Source organism: Microcaecilia unicolor, chromosome 5 (assembly GCF_901765095.1).
Source record: "Microcaecilia unicolor chromosome 5, aMicUni1.1, whole genome shotgun sequence".
NCBI lineage: Eukaryota > Metazoa > Chordata > Amphibia > Gymnophiona > Siphonopidae > Microcaecilia > Microcaecilia unicolor.
Window position 1 is genome coordinate 21,452,251 of NC_044035.1, and position 21,844 is coordinate 21,474,094.

At 47.1% G+C, this 21,844-nt stretch overlaps 1 protein-coding gene across 6 annotated transcripts in view; it reads left to right on the forward strand.

Annotated features, from left to right (window-relative positions):
- GPAM (glycerol-3-phosphate acyltransferase, mitochondrial) overlaps nucleotides 1–21,844 on the forward strand; it is a 131,887-nt gene that overhangs the window by 100,222 nt on the left and 9,821 nt on the right. For all 6 annotated transcript variants that reach the window (XM_030202739.1, XM_030202737.1, XM_030202740.1 and 3 more), the window contains 3 exons: nucleotides 1,440–1,701; nucleotides 2,418–2,548; nucleotides 11,101–11,178. In XM_030202739.1, coding sequence (XP_030058599.1) covers nucleotides 1,440–1,701; nucleotides 2,418–2,548; nucleotides 11,101–11,178 — 471 coding nt within the window. The remainder of the gene's footprint in view (nucleotides 1–1,439; nucleotides 1,702–2,417; nucleotides 2,549–11,100; nucleotides 11,179–21,844) is intronic.

Consider the following 21,844-nt stretch of genomic DNA (forward strand, 5'->3'; position numbering starts at 1 on the left):
ATGTGTTTTGGGCATGCGCAGAATCATTTTTCAGTACACTTGTAAAAAAAAAATGCCTTTAAAAATTTTTTTCCCAAAAATGGATAAGCGGCAAAATGAAAATTGCCACGTGCCTATTTTAGGTCTGAGACCTTACTGCCAGCTGTTGACCAAGCGGTAAAGTCTCACGCAGTAACTGGGCGGTAATGACCTTACGCATGCCGAATGCCACTTTGCGCACGTCAGATACATGCATCCGAAAAAAAATTATTTTTCTGACCCTTATCGGACGCAAAAATGAAATTACCGCAAGAGCCACACGGTGACCGGGCGGTAACTCCATTTTGGCGCGCGTTGGGCACACGTAGACGCTTATGCGGCTTAGTAAAAGGGCCCCTCAATTAATATGAACTTCAGCGTCTCACACTCTTAAAGACATAACATCCACAACTTCAAAAAAGATCAAAAATGGTGGAAGGAAAAAGCCAAACAGGAAAGTAGAGGATAACACGCAGACTTCCACAAGGGGAGTGTCAATAAGAAGTTCTTTATTGTAGCACAAACAAGAGACCCGACACGGGCTGTGTTTCGGCGTTTTTGGTGCCAGGGTGTTTCTATGCATTGGCTTTTGTTGTCTCAGTTTGCTTCAGCCATCATAGACCTGTTTTATTTCTGGCATGAGACACAGTTCTGCTGTTTTGAGTGTTGTATTCGACCCCTGAAGCAGGCGGGCGTACCTGCTGAAACACGGCCCGTGCCGGGTCTCTCGTTTGTGCCACAATAAAGAACTTCTTATTGACATTCCTGTGTGGAAGTCTGCATGTTATTTTCTACTTTACTTTTCCTGTTTTGCTTTGGATCTACGTAGAGCTCATCTCCTGTTCTGTGAGTGAGGAAGGAAAAAGCTCTTGGTATAACAACCTAAAGAGCTATAACTCTTCATTACAGGCAGAAAAAGCCTTGTCAGGAAAGGTTTTCTCTGCCGGTGATGAAGAGTTATAGCTCCATAGGTTGTTACACCTGGAGCTCTTTGAGGCTTTTTGCTTCCATCATTTTTCATCCTTTGAATTGAGGATGTTATGTCTTTAAGAGTGTGAGGCGTTGAAGCTCATATTAATTGAGTGACTTCTCCTTATGCAACTGGGGACAGACGTCTGTTACTGATATTTTTTTTTACAAAGTTAAGGTTAAAGAGAGAAAATGTCCATTTATCTGAATTTTCATTGGTGTCGCTTAAAACAGCACTACTGAAAATTTGCATGACGCTAAGCAGATAAGACCACTTAAGGTATCTATTCAACTTTATGCGGTTGGCTGTCTGCTGAAAATTGATCTCTAGGTGACTCTCTTCTGCTTAGGTTTCATAAAATTCTATGGAAATAGGTTCCTAAACTAGAAAATTAACCAAAGATCTGAAAATTGAGGCGTTGAGACCACTCTGTGCTTAATTGCTTTTCCAGGGAATTAAGCTCTCCATGTTGGTGGATGACTTCTTCTCCATGAAGGAGGAGGTCCTGGCACGTGATTTCGACTTGGGATTTTCGGGAAATTGCGAAGACGTCGTCATGCATGCCATACATTTGTTGGGCAACTCCGTAAACATCACCAGTACCAGCCGGAATGAGTTCTTCATCTCCCCAGACACCAGCATTCCTGCAGTTTTTGAGCTCAATTTTTATAGTAACGGGGTTTTGCACGTCTTTATCATGGAAGCCATTATTGGTATGTATTCAATGTAAAAATTTCTATTCTGCAACCTTTTGCTAAATAAAGCATGTAGAGAGGATTACATAAAACATAAAAAATCAAGTATAAGCAAAGAAACTCATCATTATTATGTATGTTATGCTGTAAACCATTTAGGTTTAAGCAGGGTATAAGTTTTATAAATAAATATATTCCATCAGTTTGGCTATGCTCATATTAGCTGTCTCCTCAAGTAACTTCATTGGCCCCTAACCATTTCTGTATACAGTTCAAACTCCTTTTATTGAGTTACAAGTGCATTCACTCTGCAGCTCCTCAGTACCTCTCCACTCTTATCTCTCCCTATGCTCCTCCCCAGGAACCCTGTTCATTGGGTAAATCTCTCTTACCTGTATCCTTCTTCTCCACTGCCAACTCAAGACTCCGTTCCTTTTATCTTGTTGCACCATACATCTCCCATAGCAGTATAAGCTTAAGACAAGACTAACAGACTAGCTTGAATTTTTTCAGACAAGCTTCGAGGTAGATAACAAAATATCTTCAGACTTGGTAATATTTGAAATGCACGCGTATGCAGACTTTAGAACATCAGGTGAGATATCACATGAGCACTACTGAATTAGAGAGCCTAAAGATCTCGTATTTCTGAAACCAGGAAATTCTTATTTGGTTGCATCCGAGTAGACGTATTCCAGAGCGTTAATTTTGTGTGTTGTGTTCTTATGCTGTAGCGTGCAGCCTTCATGCAGAAATGAATAAACAGGGTGCAGATGGGGACAACGGTGTCATCAGCCAGGAAGCACTTATTCGTACAGCTGCCGGCCTGTGTTACTTGCTGTCAAATGAAGGCATGCTGTCCCTGGTAAGTCATTAATCAACCTTAAGAATACTCACTAACCGGGGTTTGGTTTTCCAGTTATCCATGTCTAAGAGAGACATTGTATTCTGGAGCTGCAAACCAAGCCAGAAAAGACCTCTGCCAGCCCTTTGTGGCTGACCAAGATGTGTGTTTTTTTTTTCTCTAGCTAGTCTAAGGGACCCCCATCCAGTCACTAGCCTTTTGATAAGAGAGCCTTCAGTACATTTCTAACTTGCAAAAAATTTTGGACTGGAATTAGAAAAGGTTCAAAGAAGAGCGACCAAAATAATAAAGGGGATGCAACCCCTCTCGTTTGAAGAAGGGCTGAAGAGGTTAGGGCTCTTCAGCTTGTAAAAGAGACAGCTGTTGGGCGATATGACTGAGATCTACAAAATCTTGAGTGATGTAGAATGGGTAAAACTGAATCGATTTTTTTTTTACTCAAAAAGTACAAAGACTAGGGGACACTCAAGTTACATGGAAATACTTCTAAAACAAATAGGAGGAAATATTTTTTCAGTCGATAAATAGTTAAGCGCTGGAACTCGGGCTGCACTAAATCCGGATGTTCAATACTGGGGCATGCACGGCTTCCGGCTTTGAATATCTGAGCACGTGTTAACCAGGCATCGGTCAATATTCAGGCCAGTGCCCAGTTAAATCTGTATTTGAAGTTAGAACAGCCTTTTTGCTGTCATAACTTTGTGCACTTGACTTCTTCTCAGCCTGCTCAGTTAAACCCTTTTAAATATCAGGTACTTGATATGGAAGAAAATTTTGCAAGGCTAGTATTTATGCACAGATGTGTGCCGGTACTTTATCTTCAGACATGGGCACAATGAGCCACTCTTAAGAACATAAGCGTTGCCATACTGGGACGGACCAAAGGTCCATCAAGCCCAATATCCTGTTTCCAACTGTGCTGATCTAGGTCACAGGTACCTGGCAAGATCCCAGAACAGTAAAACAGATTTTAATACTGCTTATTGAAGGACTAAGCAGTAGATTTTCACAATTCCATCTTAATAATGGCTTATGGACTTTTCTTGTAGGAAGTTATCCAAACCTTTTTTTAAACTCTGCTAAACTAATTGCTTTTACCACATTCTCTGGTAATGAATTCTAGAATTAAATTACATGTGGAGTGAAGAAATATTTTCTCCAATTTTGTTTTAAATTTACTACTTAGCTTCATTGCATGCCCTCTAGTCCTTGTGTTTTGAAAGAGTAAACAAGCGATTCACATCTACCTATTCTACTCTGCGCAGTATATTATAAACCTCTGTCATATCTCCCCTCAGCTGTCTCTTCTCCAAGCTGAAAAGCTCCAGCCTCTTTATCCTTTCCTCATAGGGAAGTTTCCTATCACCTTTGTGTGCATGTGTCCAGCAGACTTTCCCTTATTAGTGTACAAGTTCTGCGGGCTTCAAGTTTCCATCTCATTAGCTTGTAGCTTCATCATAGTATATTTTAATGTTACTTTTGCAGTAGAAGCCACATAAGTACATAAGTGTTGCCATACTGGGACAGACCGAAGGTCCATCAAGCCCAGTATCCTGTTTCCAGCAGTGGCCAATGTACGTCACAAATACCTGGCAAGATCCCAGAACAGTAAAACAGATTTTATGCTGCTTATCCTAGGAATAAACAGTGGATTTTCCCGTCCTAATAATGGCTTATGGACATTTCTTTTAGGAAATTATCCAAACCTTTTTAAAACCATGCTAAGCTAACTGCTTTTACCACATTCTCTGGCAGTGGATTCCACAGTTTAATTACGCATTGAGTGAATAAATATTCTCCGAGGACAAACAGGCCATTAATTCTCAACCGGGTAATACGGCACTGCGTTGCCTGCTCCAGAGCTTCTAACAAACTTAACAGAGCTTTGTGGAGTGTGAGATACGCTCCACTGCGCATGTGCGAGTGCCTTCCCGCCTGCCGCGAAAGTGCAGTTACCGCAGTTCTTTTTCTACCTCAGTGAAGAGAGCCTTTTTTTTTTTTCAGTGTCTTTTCATGGATCTGGTCTTAAAGAGCTTTTTTGTGCCTTTCAGTGTTCTTTTTTAAGAACATTTTTCATGTACCTGTGTTCAGGTCCTTTTTGTCCTCTTCCCTGATATTTTTAGATTTTTTTTGTTCAATTTTTAATTTTCCTTTGTTTTCCGCATCACTAGGTTGCGTGTAGGCCTTGACTTCGGCTGGATTTTTCCCTTTCTTTTTTCTGGTGCCTTGCCCTTTTTTTTTTTTTGATTCCCAACACCATCGTTTCGTTTGATTTGGCTGCGGAAGCTTTTCCATCCATGTCCACTCAGATTCCCTGTGTCTTCAAGTGTTGTACTCAGTGCAGTAAGACAGTCTCTGGTAAGGACGTTCATTCTTGGTGTCTTCAGAGCTTAGGGCGTGACCATAGCTCTGCTAACTGTGTCCTCGTTCTTCGGATGAAGAAATGGACCCAGGTTGCCAGAGAGGCTCAATGAACAAAGATTTTTGGAGCCAAGTCCGATTTCTCAATGCCAGCATCGGGGTTGGTGGTATTGGCATCGACGTCGAGGTCTGCTTTGGGAGCTTCGGTCCGCATGGCTGCTACTGGACCTCGTGACACTGGGAGCAGTAGTGCATTGAGTGGGTCTCCACCTCTCTCAATGCCAGCTGCTATGCAGGGCCCCCGGGACCATCCAGCATCGGACCCGACCCTAAAGCGACGTGAGGATTCAACGTCATTCTCGGCACCGAGGAGTCTCGATGCCGAGCGTTCGGCGAAGGCCAAGAAGCATCTGCATCGGTCTTCCTCGACGCATGGTGCCAGGAGCTCTGGGACGCTGAGGGATTCAGCACCCGATAAGCGTCAATGCTAGGAGGACCGCTTCCCATCTATCCAGGAGGTGCTGATGCGTCGGTCCCCTGGCAGCCAGGACCCAGCTCCTGTCTCGACCCTGGAAGTTCTATAGCCTGTCTTGGAGCCATCTCTCCAGTCTTTCCCAGTGTTGGCCCTCGATGAACGTATCCAGGCCTTGCTTCCTGAGCTGCTGGATAACCTTTTGCAGTGTTGTGCATCAGGGGTGCTTGCGCCTACCCTGCTGTTCTTTGCGGCCCTGCTTGGCCCTCAGCCTGCGGAGATGCCTCTGATGCCAGTGTTGTGTGCGTCACCGGTGTCAATAGCCACCCAAGCCAGTACCCCTTCGACTTCAGTAGAGGAAGTTTTGCCAGAGTTGAGGCAGGAGCCGACTCCTTGACACCCCTCTCAAGGACATTGCTCCTCAAGGTTGTGGCAGGCTTGGTCTCAGCCTACTCATGAGGAGTTGCTGACTGACACCAAGGAGGATCATTCATGGGAGTCAGAGGAGGATCCAAGGTACTTTTTGAAGGAGGGGATAACCTTTTTGAAGAGAAAGAAACACAATTTCGGGAATAACATGTATAGAATGTTTGTACGTTTGGGAAGCTGCCAGGTGCCCTTGACCTGGATTGGCCGCTGTCGGGGACAGGATGCTGGGCTTGATTGGCCTTTGGTCTTTTCCCAGTATGGCATTACTTATGTACAATGATACCATCTCTTCTCTCTCCTGCCAGGTGCCTTCGTATCAGCCTCTTCATCTAGGAGGTCTTTTGGCAAGTCGAGGAGGGGTACCTACTACTCTTAGAGACATAGGTACACCACCTCCTCTCGCCAGCCTGTTCAGGCTCAACCCCAGCGCACTTGTTCTCATCAGCAGCGTGCGCCTAAGGCAGCCCTGCTGCTTCCCAGAGCTTCCCAGAGCTTTTGACTGGGTCCAGGAGAGGATAGCCACTGTCAAAGTGTCCATACCAGACGACCTGCCGCACAAAGGAAGGCTGAAGTTTTTCTATGAATGGTGGCCCCTTATAACCTCCGACCGGTGGGTGATACACCCTCAGTTGGCTTCGAAAACCTCCAGTTTGCCCACCAAGAGCTCATTACTTTAACTCTCAGCATGAGCAGGTACTTGCAGAGGAACTTTCTACCCTTGTGAAGGCCTTTGCCATCGAGCCCGTTCCACCGGGGAAGGAAGGGCTGGGATTGTATTCCAGGTACTTCCTCGTGCAAAAGAGGACAGGGGGGATGCATCCCATCCTAGACCTAAGAGCCATGAACAGATTCCTGGTCAGAGAAAAATTCAGGATGGTTTCCCTGGGCAACCTGCTCCCAATGATTCAGGAAAATGATTGGCTATGCTCTCTGGACTTAAAGGACACATATACACACATACCGATACTTCCTGCGCACTGGAAGTATATTTGATTTTGGCCTTTTGGCTTTGCGTCAGCACCCAGGGTCTTTAGCAAATGCCTAACAGTAATCGCAGCGTTGCTACGCAGGCTGGGGGTGCATGTGTTCTCTTACCTCGATGATTGGCTGGTGAAGAGCATGTTGAAGGACTATTCAAGTGCTAGAGCTACTAGGGTTCGTGATAAACTACCCCAAGTCTCCACCTTCACCCTGCCCAGCAATTGGAATTTATCAGAGCCCTGTTTGATATGCAGAGGGTTCGAGTTTTTCTCCCAGGACCGAGAACAGACACACTGTAGTCATTCTGGCTTCCCAGGTTCAAGTTGCTCAGCAGGTCACAGCTCGGCAGATGTTGAGGCTGTTAGGTCACATGCCTTCTACCATTTATGTGACTCCCATGACACACCTCCATATGAGATCAGCCCAATGGACTCTAGCCTCCTCAGTGGTGCCAAACTACAGGAGATCTAGAAGATGTCATCCGAGTGTCCCTAGAGCTTGTTCGCTCTCTGCTGTGGTGGACCATTCGATCCAATTGACTTTGGGACCACCTAGTGGTTAGTGCAGCAGACTTTGATCCTGGGGAACTGGGTTTGATTCCTACTGCAGCTCCTTGTGACTCTGGGCAAGTCACTTAACCCTCCATTGCCCCAGGTATAAATAAATACCTGTATATACTATGTAACCGCTTCAGATGTAGTTGCAAAAAAACCACAGAAAGGCAGTATATCAAGTCCTATTCCCTTCCCTTCCTCAACCTCAAAAGGTTCTGATGATGGATACATCTCTCCTGGGTTGGGGAGCTCATGTAGATGGGCTTCACACTCAAGGATCCTGGTCTGTCCGGGAAGCAGGTCTTCAGATCAACCTTCTGGAGCTCCGGGTGATCTGGAATGCTCTAAAGACTTTCAGAGATCGGCTATCTAATCAAATTGTGCTCATTCAAATGAACAACCAGGTTGCATTGTATTACACCAACAAGCAGGGGGGGCACCGGTTCATTCCCTCTGTGTCAGGAGGCTGTCCGGATGTGGCGCTGGACTCACCGACATGGTATGTTCTTTTGGACCACTTATTTGGTGAGCAAAAACAACAGTCCGGTTGACAAGCTGAGCAGTGTTATGCAACTGCATGAGTGGTCTCTCAGCATTGGCGTTGCCTGTGAGATCTTCTGAGCGTGGGGCACCCCCTCGATGATCTCTTTACCACTCAACTAAACCACAGAGGCCCTCAGTACTGTTCCAGACTTCAGGCCCATGACAAACTATCATTGGATGCCTTCCTCCTGCATTGGGGGATGGGTCTTCTTTATGTGTATTCTCCCATTCCTCTTGTGGGGAAGACTTTGCTGAAACTCAGGCAAGACCATGATCTTGATTGCACCTTAGTGGCCACAGCAGTTTTGGTTCCCTCTTTTTCTGGGGTTATCCTCCGAAGAACTGTGGAGATTGGAGTGTTTTCTGACCCTCATCACGCAGAATGAGGGATCTCTTCTGCATCCCAGCCTTCAGTCTCCGGCCTAGAAGAGAGCCTAGAATTTGCTTCCTTGGGTCTTTCAGAGGGTGTCGCCCGGATCTTGTTGTCTTCCAGGAAAGATTCCACTAAGAAGTGTTACTCTTTCAAATGGAGGAGATTTGCTGTCTGGTGTGAGGGCAAGGCCCTAGATCCTATTTCCTGCCCTACACAGACCCTGCTTGAATACCTTCTGCACCTCTCTGATTCTGGTCTCAAGACCAACTCCATAAGGGTTCACCTCAGTGCAATTAGTGCTTATCAACATGTAGAGGGTAAGCCCATCTTTGGACAGCCTCTAGTTGTTCACTTCTAACTTCCACCTGTGTCATGGGATCAAAATGCCATTCTCACCAAGCTGATGAAAGCTTCTTTGGAGCAACTGACTTCCTGCCATCTGAAGTACTTGACCTGGAAGGTCATATTTTTGGTGGCTGTCGCTTCAATTTGTAGGGTCAGTGAGCTTCAGGCCTTAGTGGTAGATGCACCTTATACTAAGTTTCACCGCAACAGAGTATTTCTTTGCACGCACCTTGAGTTCCTGCCAAAGGTCGCGTCAGAGTTCCATCTGAACCACTCAATTTTCTTGCCAACATTCTTTCCCCGACCTCATGCCCATCCTGGCGAGAGTACCTTGTACACCTTGGACTTCAAGCAAACATTGTCCTGTTATTTGGAGCAGACAACATCCCACACAGTCCACACAATTTTTTATTTCTTTTGATCCCAACAGGATGGAGGTCGCCATCGGGAAACGCAAAATATCTAATTGGCTGGCAGATTGCATTTCTTTCACTTATGCCCAGACTGGGCTGATCCTGGCGGGTCATGTCAAGACTCACAATGTCAGAACCATGGCTGCTTCGGTAGCCCACTTGTGGTCAACCACCATTGAAGAAATTTGCAAGGCTGCAACGTGGTCTTCAGTCCACACATTCACATCTCATTACTGCCTTGGGCAAGAAACCTGACTCAGCAGTCGGTTCGGGCAGACATTGTTGCAGAATTTGTTTGGGGTTCAGAATCCAACTCCCCCCCCCCCCCTCCCCCGGCCCGTTTTATTCTATTCCAGGCTGCACTCAGTTTTATATAGTTTCAGGTTAATCTGAGTTCTGTCCTTGCCATTGCGAGGCCCAATTGACCAATGTTTGTTGTTTTTGGTGAGCCTGGATGCGAGGGATACTCCAGTTGTGAGAATTAATGACTTGGTCGTCCTCGGAGAAAGCGAGGACTAGGGGGCATGCAATGAAGCTACTAGTAGAAATTTAAAACAAACTTGAGAAAAAGCGAAGATACTTAACCTGTAGCAGGTATTGTCCAAGTACAGCAGGCCTTATATTCTCACAGACCCTCCACCTCCCCTTGGAGTTGTCTTCTAGTTTTTCAATTTTTATGCTGTAGTATTTAACTGTGGTAACCGCGCTCTCAAGGTGGGCAGGAAGGCACGTGAGATTGCACGGTGGAGCGTGTGTCACCGTCCACAAAGCTCTGTTAAGCTTGTTATAAGCTCCGGACCAGGCAACGTGACGCCGCGTTACCCAGTTGTGAGAATATAAGACCTGCTGTCCGGAGAATACTTGCTACAGGTTAAGTATCTTCGCTTTTTCTCAGGTTTGTTTTAAATTTACTACTAGTAGCTTCATTGCATGCCTCCTAGTCCTAGTATTTTTGGAAAGAGTCAACACGTGATTCACATCTACCCATTCCACTCTACTCAGTATTTTATAGAGCTCTATCATATCTCCCCTCAGCCATCTCTTCTTCAAGCCGCTTTAGCCTTTCCTCATAGGGAAGTCTTCCCATGTCTCTACCTTTTCTAATTCTACTATATCTTTTTTGAGATGTGGTGACCAGAATTGCATCAGCCTCTTAGTCCTCAGGATCTCCATGACCAGTATTTAAAAGATCGCGGGTATGTTCATTGCAGTAATCCTGAAAAAAATCAGGCTGGCTGGTTTGGGAGCGGGTGGGAGAAGGGAGCAGGTGTTGAAGATCTGGTTCACAATACCTCTTCCATAGCACTTGAATACTTGAAGGAATCCAGGCATTCCACTAGAGGGCGTCTTAGCCCTTTAATATTTCTTCAGTCATTTTGAGATTTACTACTTTAGGCTTTCTTATGTCATCATTCCTGGAACGGAGGGTTCTGGAATTCTGTCAACCACAGCAACAAAATCGTAGGAGCGCAACTTGAACCTAGTGGCATCCGTTTCACAGTGTGATAATCTGATCTTTTTTTTCCCCTTACCCTCCAAAAAAAAAAAGAAAGAAAAAAACCTTCTCTTGAGCCACGTGCTGATATTTCACTACACATATGTAGCTTTTGATTAGTGTAAATTAAACTCTGGGGTTAACATTTTGGGTATTTGGTATAAAGTAGGTTGACGATATGCTGCCCTCTGCAGGACAAGGGAAGAATGCAGAGGGGGGGAAAGGTGATAAACAGGCTAGTCTAGGACTTGGGTAGGCAAGTGAAAGAGTAATTTGCTTTGCTAGAAGGTGAGTAGGCAGTGCATGCAGGTTGCCACAGAGTACCCCAAAATTCTCATCTGTTCTAGTCAAGGGTCTGTAATTCCAATCTGCTGTATCACTTGTGATTTAGTTTTACAATTTTTGATTTGGATCTCTCTTCCACCTTTCCAAATAACGTAGTTTTCATTATTATTATTGGTAATTCAGCTTTTAGTGTAATGATTAATTCAGGGAAACTCTGACCCTCGTGGTAAGCAGATGGTACACCTGCAATTGAATGAGCTGCATGAAAAGGGCTTATTTTTTCTTGTTTTTTTTGTTTCAGCCCTGCCAGATGTTTTATCAGGTTTGTCACGAAGTGGTGGAGAGATTTATACAGTATGGCGTTCTCTTAGTGGCCGAGGTAAGCCCACCGTTCTCTATGTGCCTGACGTGGCACGGCCTGCACTTCAGGCCTCCTTTTCCAAACTGTGCTATTTATTTATTTATTTATTGCATTTGTATCCCACATTTTCCCACCTATTTGCAGGCTCAATGTGGCTTACAGAGTTTTGTTATGACATAGTCAATCTAGGATATCAGATACAATTAGTAACGTACAAAGATTAAGTAAGGAAGGAGAGAGGAGGTGTTAGGCAGGATAGTTTAGAAGGTGGGCTTTAATAACTGGGTAGATTGGTGTGGTAGTTTTGTAGGTTATGGGTTCTCTTTGTAGGCCTTGTTGAATTGATGTGTCTTCAGAGATTTGCGGAAGTTAGTTATTTCTTCAATAGCTTTCAGGGCTGTAGGTAATGCATTCCACAACTGCGTGCTCATGTAAGAGAATGTGGTGGCCTGTGTCAGCTTGTATTTTAGTCCTTTACAGCTGGGGAAGTGCAGATTGCAAAATTTGCGGGCTGGGAATTGCTAGCACGGTTTAGTAAAAGGGTTCCCTTTGTTCCTTACCTGTTACGTTTTTAAGGTTTCTATTTGCACATTGATAGGTAGTTTTGGGGGTGATGCTGGACTCTACAGACACCTTGGAGTCTCAAGCTAATAAAGTGGTGCAAAAAAAAAAACCCCACATTTTTTCTTAAGCGAGAATTACGTTTACATTCGTAAATTATTTTTTTATTTCCATCAATTTCATTTACTGGTACACTCAAGTAATGCAGCATGTTGCCTGCATGGTTTACAGCTGTTTACTGTCTCTTATTTAGTTTAGTTTATTTTAGGTCCTGCCGTAATATATAAAATGAGGTGGTTTACAATAAAATCAAATATCTGGCAGGATTCCAGATCCATTCCTTGTTCCACCCATAACAGCACAAATATGTATAAATCCACTCAGCAGATCTTTCTTAGGAATCTGTGAATGTTCTAAAACAGTGCAGGGCACACCCAGCCAGTTAGGTTTTCAGGATATCCTTAATGCACATGCATCAAATGTAAGTATCACAATGAGTTAACAATATACAAACAACAATATACTAAACACACTACATAAATTTGTTTCAAATATACGTGTAAATCACACTGTAAAATCCTTCAATAACATGAACTATAGCTTTAGTTATTGGGTCATTCCATGCCAAGTGGTCTCAAATTAAAAAAAAGTTACCACCATCATGTTCTCCAATTTTGTTCAAATTTTATTTGTTGTGCGAGTCAGGTGTTAAACGAAGTTTCCCAAAATTTGAGGTCTCTAACTGCAATAGTTGCAGATCTAGACCCCCTTTTCTGAAAGGTTGTCAGTCCACGAGCGCTTGACATTTACCAAAATGCCATTTTTGGGGTCTAATAAAATCCAAACACATTTATAAGAATGGCGAAAAAATTCAAATCCTGTACAGTTTTTGATGCTACTTCCGATGAAATACATTTTAACATTATGGATGCAAAATCCAGTCAAACAAGTTGACTCAAAGTGTGCATCAAAATTGGTCGCAACTCATCGGAACATATTTGGACCAATATTCAGACCGCAACAACTTCCATGCAAACAAAGATACGGACTTGAAATTTTGAACAAGCATTATCCTTGTGCTGGACATAATACTGCCACATTTGCAACTAACCAGCATCTATAACCGCCCTGCAGGATCTCTTCAAAGTTGGCACTGTCAGCGCAAATGGTAAAATGTACCAAAGTTCAAAGCCAATTATTAAAAAAGAGTCTGCCTGAATCAGCTTGTGAACAGTATCATCTGAGAGAGAAAATTGTGCTCTACAACACGGATATGTTTTTGTCTTGCAATGCCACCATTAAGTAGCCGTTTACTCAGGTCAAAGTATGTTATATTTAGTACGCTTGATGCGCTAATTTTTCTTCATTTCTAGGAAATTGAGTCTTAATAGTCGCTTAAAAGTATTGATATAATTAATTATTTATTCATTCGTATTTTATTCGTTGATTGTTCAGTCGTTTATTGTGCGCTATTATGGTGGATTGGAACCGTTTGTGAAGCATCAGTTGAACAGAAAGATGCTTTCATAAGCTTTATGCATCCTCATGGTCCCACTGCTTCATTTTATTGGCCAGTAAGACACGATACTTGCTGGATCCCAGAACAACTTATCATTGCTGTTATTCCAGCTCCATCAGTGACATCATCTGGTCGGCAATATAGTTTCCCTGAAACCGTTCTCTTGCAGATCAGTGATGCTTTCAGAATGATGAAGTAACTGAAGAAGGCAGGCTTGGGAACCTGCAGTGAAGTAACTGAAGAAGGCAGGCTTGGGATCCTGCAGTAAACATACACACCAGTGGCTGTTACTGCATGGCTATCGGGCGTGGCCCCTATGGCGATGGGGATGCTGGTTTCAATGTGATAACCAGTAATGGCTCAGCCATCATGAACCAACGCAATACATTGCGAACACAAATGTTAAAATGTATTTCATTGGAAGTAGCATCAAAAACTGTACAGGATTTGAATTTTTTATCCTTTCTTAAGGTTATCAATAGAAATCAAACAAAATAAAACATGGAAAAGAAAATAAGATGATACCTTTTTTATTGGACATAACTTAATACATTTCTTGATTAGCTTTCGAAGGTTGCCCTTCTTCGTCAGATCGGAAATAAGCAAATGTGCTAGCTGACAGTGTATATAAGTGAAAACATTCAAGCATTACTATGACAGTCTGACAGGGTGGGAGGATGAAGGTGGGTACGAGGTATGCATGGGGACATCAAAGCATATCATTGATATTCTAACAGGAGGGGTGGGGTGATCAACAGAGAAATACAGAGAAATGGGTTCCTAGCCCATTATAAACCATAAAGCTGTATTTCTCTGTTGATCACCCCACCCCTCAATTATCCACACCCATCCTGTTAGAATATCAATGATATGCTTTGATGTCCCCATGCATACCTCGTACCCACCTCCATCCTCCCACCCTGTCAGACTGTCATAGTAATGCTTGAATGTTTTCACTTATATACACTGTCAGCTAGCACATTTGCTTATTTCCGATCTGACGAAGAAGGGCAACCTTCGAAAGCTAATCAAGAAATGTATTAAGTTATGTCCAATAAAAAAGGTGGTATCTTATTTTCTTTTCCATGTTTTATTTTGTTTGATTTCTATTGATAACCTTAAGAGTAGACTAACACGGCTACCACACTCCTCTACTTATCCTTTCTTATAAATGTGTTTGGATTTTATAAGACCCCAAAAATGGCATTTTGGTAAATGTCGCGCGCTCATGGACTGACAACCTTTCAGAAAAGGGGGTCTAGGTCTGCAACTATTGCAGTTAGAGACCTCAAATTCTGGGAAACTTCGTTTAACACCTGACTCGCGCAACAGATAAAATTTGAACAAAATTGGAGACATGATGGTGGGAAGGTTTAGAACACTTGGCATGGAATGACCCTATTACATACTATAATGTTCCCATTTCACCCTGTAAAACAAAAACAAATTTCCCAAAGGAACGCTATGCCAAGATCAACGGAAATTCCAAAAGAGATGAGAAATCAAGTTGTTGAAATGTATCAGTCTAGAAAGGGTTCCAAGGCGAATTCTAAAGCTCTGGGACTCCATCAAACCACAGTGAGAGCCATAATATCCAAGTGGAGAAGACATGGAACCGTGTTGAATGTTCCCAAGAGTGGTTGGCCTTCCAAAATTTACTCCCAAGTGCGCAGCAACAACTCGTCCGGGATGTCACAAAACATCCCAGGAGAACATCTAAAGAATTGTAGACCTTTCTAGCTTCAGCTAAGCTCCAGTGTTCATGATGCCACAATTAGAAAGAGACTGGCCAAAAATGGGATTCATAGGACAGTAGCAAAACGGAAACTGCTGCTATCCAAGAGCAACATTAATGCTCATCTCGCATTTGCAGAAACACACCAGGATGATCCCCAAGCCTTTTGGGATGATGCAGTATGGACAGACGAGTCAAAAGTGGAACTCTTTGGACAACACGGCTTTCGTTGTGTCTGGTGTAAAACAAATACAGCATTCCACAGTAAGACCATCGTGTCAACAGTCAAACATGGTAATGGTAGTCTGATGGTGTGGGGATGCTTTTGCTATCTCAGGACCTGAAAAACATTCTTCTGTTGAAGGAACCATGAATTCTGCACTGTACCAGAAAATTCTTAAGGAGAATGTCCGGTCATCTGTCTGTAAACTGAAGCGAAGTTGGGTTATGCAGCAAGAAAGTAATCCAGAACACAAAAGCAACTCTACATTTGAATGGCTGAGGAAAAAGAAAATTAATTAAAGTTTTGGATTGGCCTAGTTAAAGACTTGAACCCAATAGAGATGCTGTGGCAAAATCTGAAACAAGCAGTTCATGCACAAAACCTATGAATGTGTCTGAATTAAAGCAGTTCTACAAAAAGAAGAGTGAGTGAAGATTCCTCAACAGTGATGTGAAAGACTGTTGTCAAATTATAGGAAGTGTTTGGTTGCAGTTATTGCCGCTAAAGTTATTAAGTTTAGAAGGCAGTTACTTTTTCACATGAGTGATATGGGTGTTGAATAACTTAGGGGCCCTTTTACTAAGGTGCGCTGAAAAATGGCCTGCGATAGTGTAGACTCACGTATTGGATGTGCGCAGGTCCGTTTTTCAGCGCGCCTGCAAAAAAATGTTTTTATTTTTTGCAGAAAATGGACGTGCGGCAAAATAAAAATCAGTGTGCATCCATTTTAGGCCGGAGACCTTACTGCCACCCGTTGACCTAGCAGTAAGGTCTTGCGCTTTAACCGGGCGGTAATCGTCAGTGCACATACACTGCCAGTTACCGCCCGGTTAGTGCCACGCAGTGGAAAATAGAAATTCTGCCGCTTGTTTTGGACGCATATCCAAATTAGAATTACTGCCTGGGGCACACGGTAGCTGGGCGTTAGTTCTAATTTGACGCACGTTGTACGCATGTAGGCACCTATCCAGCTTATTTTCGAAGGAGAAGGGCTGCCATCTTTCGACACAAATCACCCTTCTCTCAGAGGCAGCCAAATCGGCATAATCGAAAGCCGATTTTGGCCGCCCTCAACTGCTTCCCGTCACGGGGCCGGCTAAAGTTAACGAGGGAGTGTCGGCAGCGTACCGAAGGCGGGACGGGGGGCATGGTTAAGAGATGGGCGGCCTCGGCCGATAATGGAAAAAAGAAGGGCGTCCCTGACAAGCATTTGGCCGACTTGGTCCAATTTGTTTCACGACCAAGCCTCGAAAAGGTGCCCCAACTGACCAGATGACCACCGGAGGGAATGGGGGATGACCTCACCTTACTCCCCCAGTGGTCACGAACCCCCTCCCACCCAAAAAAAAAATTAAAAAACATTTTTTGGCAGCCTCTATGCCAGCCTCAAATGTCATACCCAGCTCCAGGAAAGCTGGTGATCTGTTGGGGTATATGGCATTCTCCGAGGACAAGCAGGCTGCTTGTTCTCACTGATGGGTGACGTCCACGGCAGCCCCTCCAATCGGAAACTTCACTAGCAAAGTCCTTTGCTAGCCCTCGCGCGCCCGCGCGCACCGCGCATGCGCGGCCGTCTTCCCGCCCGAAACCGGCTCGAGCCGGCCAGTCTTCTTTTGTCCGCACTCGGTACGGTCGTGTTTTCGCCGTGTCGAGCCCCGGAAAGTCGACCTCGCGCGTCCAATTTGTTTGAACGTGTTTTTTTCCTTCGGGAAAGCTTTGTCCTAGTCGGGAAGTGCTCCGGAAACCCCCCGCCGGGTTTCGTGTAAATCCTCCCCGTACTTCCAGCTTTTTTGCCCCGGTAAGTTTTCTTTCGTCGTCGGGGTAGGCCTCTTTTCGGCCTCGGTCGAGATTTTTTCTCCCTCTAAATTTGGTGCTTCAAATTTCGCCATTTCGGCTTTTGATTTCGCCGGCGTGATTTTTCCGCCCATGACATCGAAGCCTTCCAGCGGCTTCAAGAAGTGCACCCAGTGCGCCCGGGTTATCTCGCTCACTGATCGACACTCGTCGTGTCTTCAGTGTCTGGGGGCCGAGCACCGCCCTCAGAACTGCAGTCTGTGTTCCCTGCTTCAAAGGCGGACTCAGGTAGCGAGACTAGCCCAGTGGAACGTGTTGTTCTCGGGCTCTTCGTCGGCATCGGCACCGGGATCTTCGAGTGCATCGACGTCGTCAGCGTCCAGACCATCTTCCTCGGCCGCCCCTGCATCGAGTGCATCGAGGCATCGGGCCTCTGCATCGGCGCCGAGACACCGGATAGCTGCATCGACGTCGGTGGTACCAGGACCTCGTCTGCTGATGTCGTCGGACGGTGGTGCATCGGGTGGAGTGCAGGTGAGGGCTGTCCATTCCCCTGCTGGTGGCGGTGAGCCCTCGGGTGGGTCTCCGCCTACCCTGAGGGCTCCTGCGGTACAGCCCCCCCGAGATCGACCTTCTTCAGTCTCGGCCCCGAGGAAGCGACGGGTGGATTCGACGTCCTCCTCGTCGGTGCCGGGGAGCTCCGGTGACATGCTTCGGAAGAAATCGAAGAAGCATCGACACCGGTCTCCTCCCCGTGTCGGCACCGAGAGCTCTGGGTCGCCGAGGGATTCGGCACCCAGCAGGCATCGGCACCGAGAGGACCGCTCACCCTCTGTTCAGGAGGTGTCGATGCGCTCCGCTCTGGACAGCCCGGAACAGCCTCCACGCCCGGAACAGGTACTGACGTCGACGCCTGCATCGACCTCTCAGCCTTTCTCTGCAGCCGCTCTAAACGAGAGCCTCCGGGCCGTTCTCCCAGAGATTCTGGGAGAGCTGTTGCGCCCTACCCCTCCGGTACCGGCGGTGCTTGCGCCACCGGTACCGTCGAGCGTGGCGCCGGCTGGCCCATCGCCCAGGTTGAGGTCCCCGACGTCGGTACCCGCGTGCGGTACCGACCGCGGCCACCTCCCAGGAAGGCTCCCCGACTACGTCGGCGGAGGGAGCTTCGCCGATGCGGGCGAGGGAGTCTACCTCTCGACGCCCCCATCGTGGACGGGGTTCCACGGAGTCGAGCAGGGCGAGGTTGCAGACACAGGTCCGTGAACTTGTGTCTGACACCGAGGGTGAGGCCTCGTGGGAGGAAGAGGAAGATCCCAGATATTTCTCTGACGAGGAGTCTGGGGGTCTTCCGTCTGATCCCACTCCCTCTCCTGAGAGACAGCTTTCTCCTCCCGAGAGTCTGTCTTTTGCCTCCTTTGTCCGGGAGATGTCTACGGCCATCCCCTTCCCGGTGGTTGTGGAGGACGAGCCCAGGGCTGAAATGTTTGAGCTCCTGGACTATCCTTCTCCACCTAAGGAAGCGTCCACTGTTCCCTTGCACCATGTCCTGAAGAAGACATTGCTTGCGAACTGGACCAAACCATTAACTAATCCCCACATCCCCAAGAAGATCGAGTCCCAGTACCGGATCCATGGGGACCCAGAGCTGATGCGCACTCAGTTGCCTCATGACTCTGGAGTTGTGGATTTGGCCCTAAAGAAGGCTAAGAGTTCTAGGGAACATGCTTCGGCGCCCCCGGGCAAGGACGCTAGAACCTTAGACTCCTTTGGGAGGAAGGCCTACCATTCCTCTATGCTCGTGTCCAAGATCCAGTCTTACCAGCTCTACACGAGCATACACATGCGGAATAATGTGCGGCAGTTGGCGGGCTTGGTTGATGCTCTTCCCCCTGAGCAAGCCAAGCCTTTTCAGGAGGTGGTCAGGCAGCTGAAGGCGTGCAGAAAATTCCTGGCCAGAGGAGTTTATGACACTTTTGATGTTGCGTCCAGGGCCGCTGCTCAAGGTGTGGTGATGCGCAGGCTCTCATGGCTGCGTGCCGCCGACCTGGAGAATAGAATCCAGCAGCGGATTACGGACTTGCCTTGCCGTGCGGATAACATTTTTGGCGAAAAAGTCGAGCAGGTGGTAGAGTCTCTCCACCAGCGGGACACCGCATTCGACAAGTTCGCCCGCCGGCAGCCTTCAGCTTCTACCTCTACAGGTAGACGATTTTTCGGGGGAAGGAAGACTGTTCCCTATACTTCTGGCAAGCGTAGGTACAATCCTCCTTCCCGACAGCCTGCGGCCCAGGCTAAGCCCCAGCGCGCTCGCTCTCGTCAGCAGCGTGCGAATCAGCAAGGCCCCGCGGCTCCCCAGCAAAAGCAAGGGGCGAGCTTTTGACTGGCTCCAGCAGAGCATAGCCGACATCCAAGTGTCAGTGCCGGGCGACCTGCCTGTCGGAGGGAGGTTGAAAGCTTTTCACCAAAGGTGGCCTCTTATAACCTCCGATCAGTGGGTTCTCCAAATAGTCCGGCAAGGATACACCCTCAATTTGGCCTCTCAACCTCCAAATTGTCCACCGGGAGCTCAGTCCTACAGCTTCCAGCACAAGCAGGTACTTGCAGAGGAACTCTCCGCCCTTCTCAGCGCCAATGCGGTCGAGCCCGTGCCATCCGGGCAAGAAGGGCTGGGGTTCTATTCCAGGTACTTCCTTGTGGAAAAGAAAACAGGGGGGATGCGTCCCATCCTAGACCTAAGGGCCCTGAACAAATATCTCGTAAAAGAAAAGTTCAGGATGCTTTCCCTGGGCACCCTTCTCCCCATGATTCAGCAAAACGATTGGCTATGCTCTCTGGACTTGAAGGATGCCTACACACACATCCCGATACTGCCAGCTCACAGACAGTATCTGCGATTTCAGCTGGGCGCACGCCACTTCCAGTACTGTGTGCTACCCTTTGGGCTCGCCTCTGCGCCCAGGGTGTTCACAAAGTGCCTAGCTGTGGTAGCAGCGGCGCTTCGCAGGCTGGGGGTGCACGTGTTCCCATATCTCGACGATTGGCTGGTGAAGAACACATCCGAGGCAGGAGCCCTGCAGTCCATGCAGATGACTATTCGCCTCCTGGAGCTACTGGGGTTTGTGATAAATTACCCAAAGTCCCATCTTCTCGCAGTGCAGAAACTCGAATTCATCGGAGCCCTGCTGGATTCTCGGACGGCTCGCGCCTATCTCCCAGAGGCGAGGGCCAACAACTTGTTGTCCCTCGTCTCGCGGGTGCGAGCGTCCCAGCAGATCACAGCTCGGCAGATGTTGAGATTGCTGGGCCATATGGCTTCCACAGTTCATGTGACTCCCATGGCCCGCCTTCACATGAGATCTGCTCAATGGACCCTAGCCTCCCAGTGGTATCAGGCCGCCGGGGGTCTAGAGGACGTGATCCACCTGTCCACGAGTTTTCTCGAATCCCTGTATTGGTGGACGATTTGCTCCAATTTGACTCTGGGACGTCCCTTCCAAATTCCTCAGCCTCAAAAAGTGCTGACCACGGATGCGTCTCTCCTGGGATGGGGAGCTCATGTCGATGGGCTTCACACCCAAGGAAGGTGGTCCCTCCAAGAAAGCGATCTACAGATCAATCTTCTGGAGTTGCGAGCGATCTGGAACGCTCTGAAGGCTTTCAGAGATCGGCTGTCCCACCAAATTATCCAAATTCAGACAGACAATCAGGTTGCCATGTACTATGTCAACAAGCAGGGGGGCACCGGATCTCGCCCCCTGTGTCAGGAAGCCGTCAGCATGTGGCTCTGGGCTCGCCGTCAAGGCATGGTGCTCCAAGCCACATATCTGGCAGGCGTAAACAACAGTCTGGCCGACAGGTTGAGCAGGATTATGCAACCTCACGAGTGGTCGCTCAATTCCCGTGTGGTGCGACAGATCTTCCGGGCGTGGGGCACCCCCCTGGTGGATCTCTTCGCATCTCAAGTGAACCACAAGGTCCCTCAGTTCTGTTCCAGGCTTCAGGCCCACGGCAGACTGGCGTCGGATGCCTTCCTCCTGGATTGGGGGGAAGGTCTGCTGTATGCTTATCCTCCCATTCCTCTGGTGGGGAAGACTTTGTTGAAACTCAAGCAAGACCGAGGCACCATGATTCTGATTGCTCCCTTTTGGCCGCGTCAGATCTGGTTCCCTCTTCTTCTGGAGTTATCCTCCGAAGAACCGTGGAGATTGGGGTGTTTTCCGACCCTCATCACGCAGGACGAAGGGGCTCTGCTGCATCCCAACCTCCAGTCCCTGGCTCTCACGGCCTGGATGTTGAGGGCGTAGACTTTGCCTCTTTGGGTCTGCCAGAGGGTGTCTCCCGCATCTTGCTTGCTTCCAGGAAAGACTCCACTAAGAGAAGTTACTTCTTTCATTGGAGGAGGTTTGCCGTCTGGTGTGACAGCAAGGCCCTAGATCCTCGCTCTTGTCCTACACAGACCCTGCTTGAATACCTTCTCCACTTGTCTGAGTCTGGTCTGAAGACCAACTCCGTAAGGGTTCACCTTAGTGCAATCAGTGCATACCATTACCAAGTGGAAGGTAAGCCGATCTCAGGACAGCCTTTAGTTGTTCGCTTCATGAGAGGTTTGCTTTTGTCAAAGCCCCCTGTCAAGCCTCCTACAGTGTCATGGGATCTCAATGTCGTTCTCACCCAGCTGATGAAACCTCCTTTCGAGCCACTGAATTCCTGCCATCCGAAGTACTTGACCTGGAAGGTCATTTTCTTGGTGGCAGTTACCTCGGCTCGTAGAGTCAGTGAGCTTCAGGCCCTGGTAGCCCAGGCCCCTTACACCAAATTTCATCACAACAGAGTAGTCCTCCGCACTCACCCT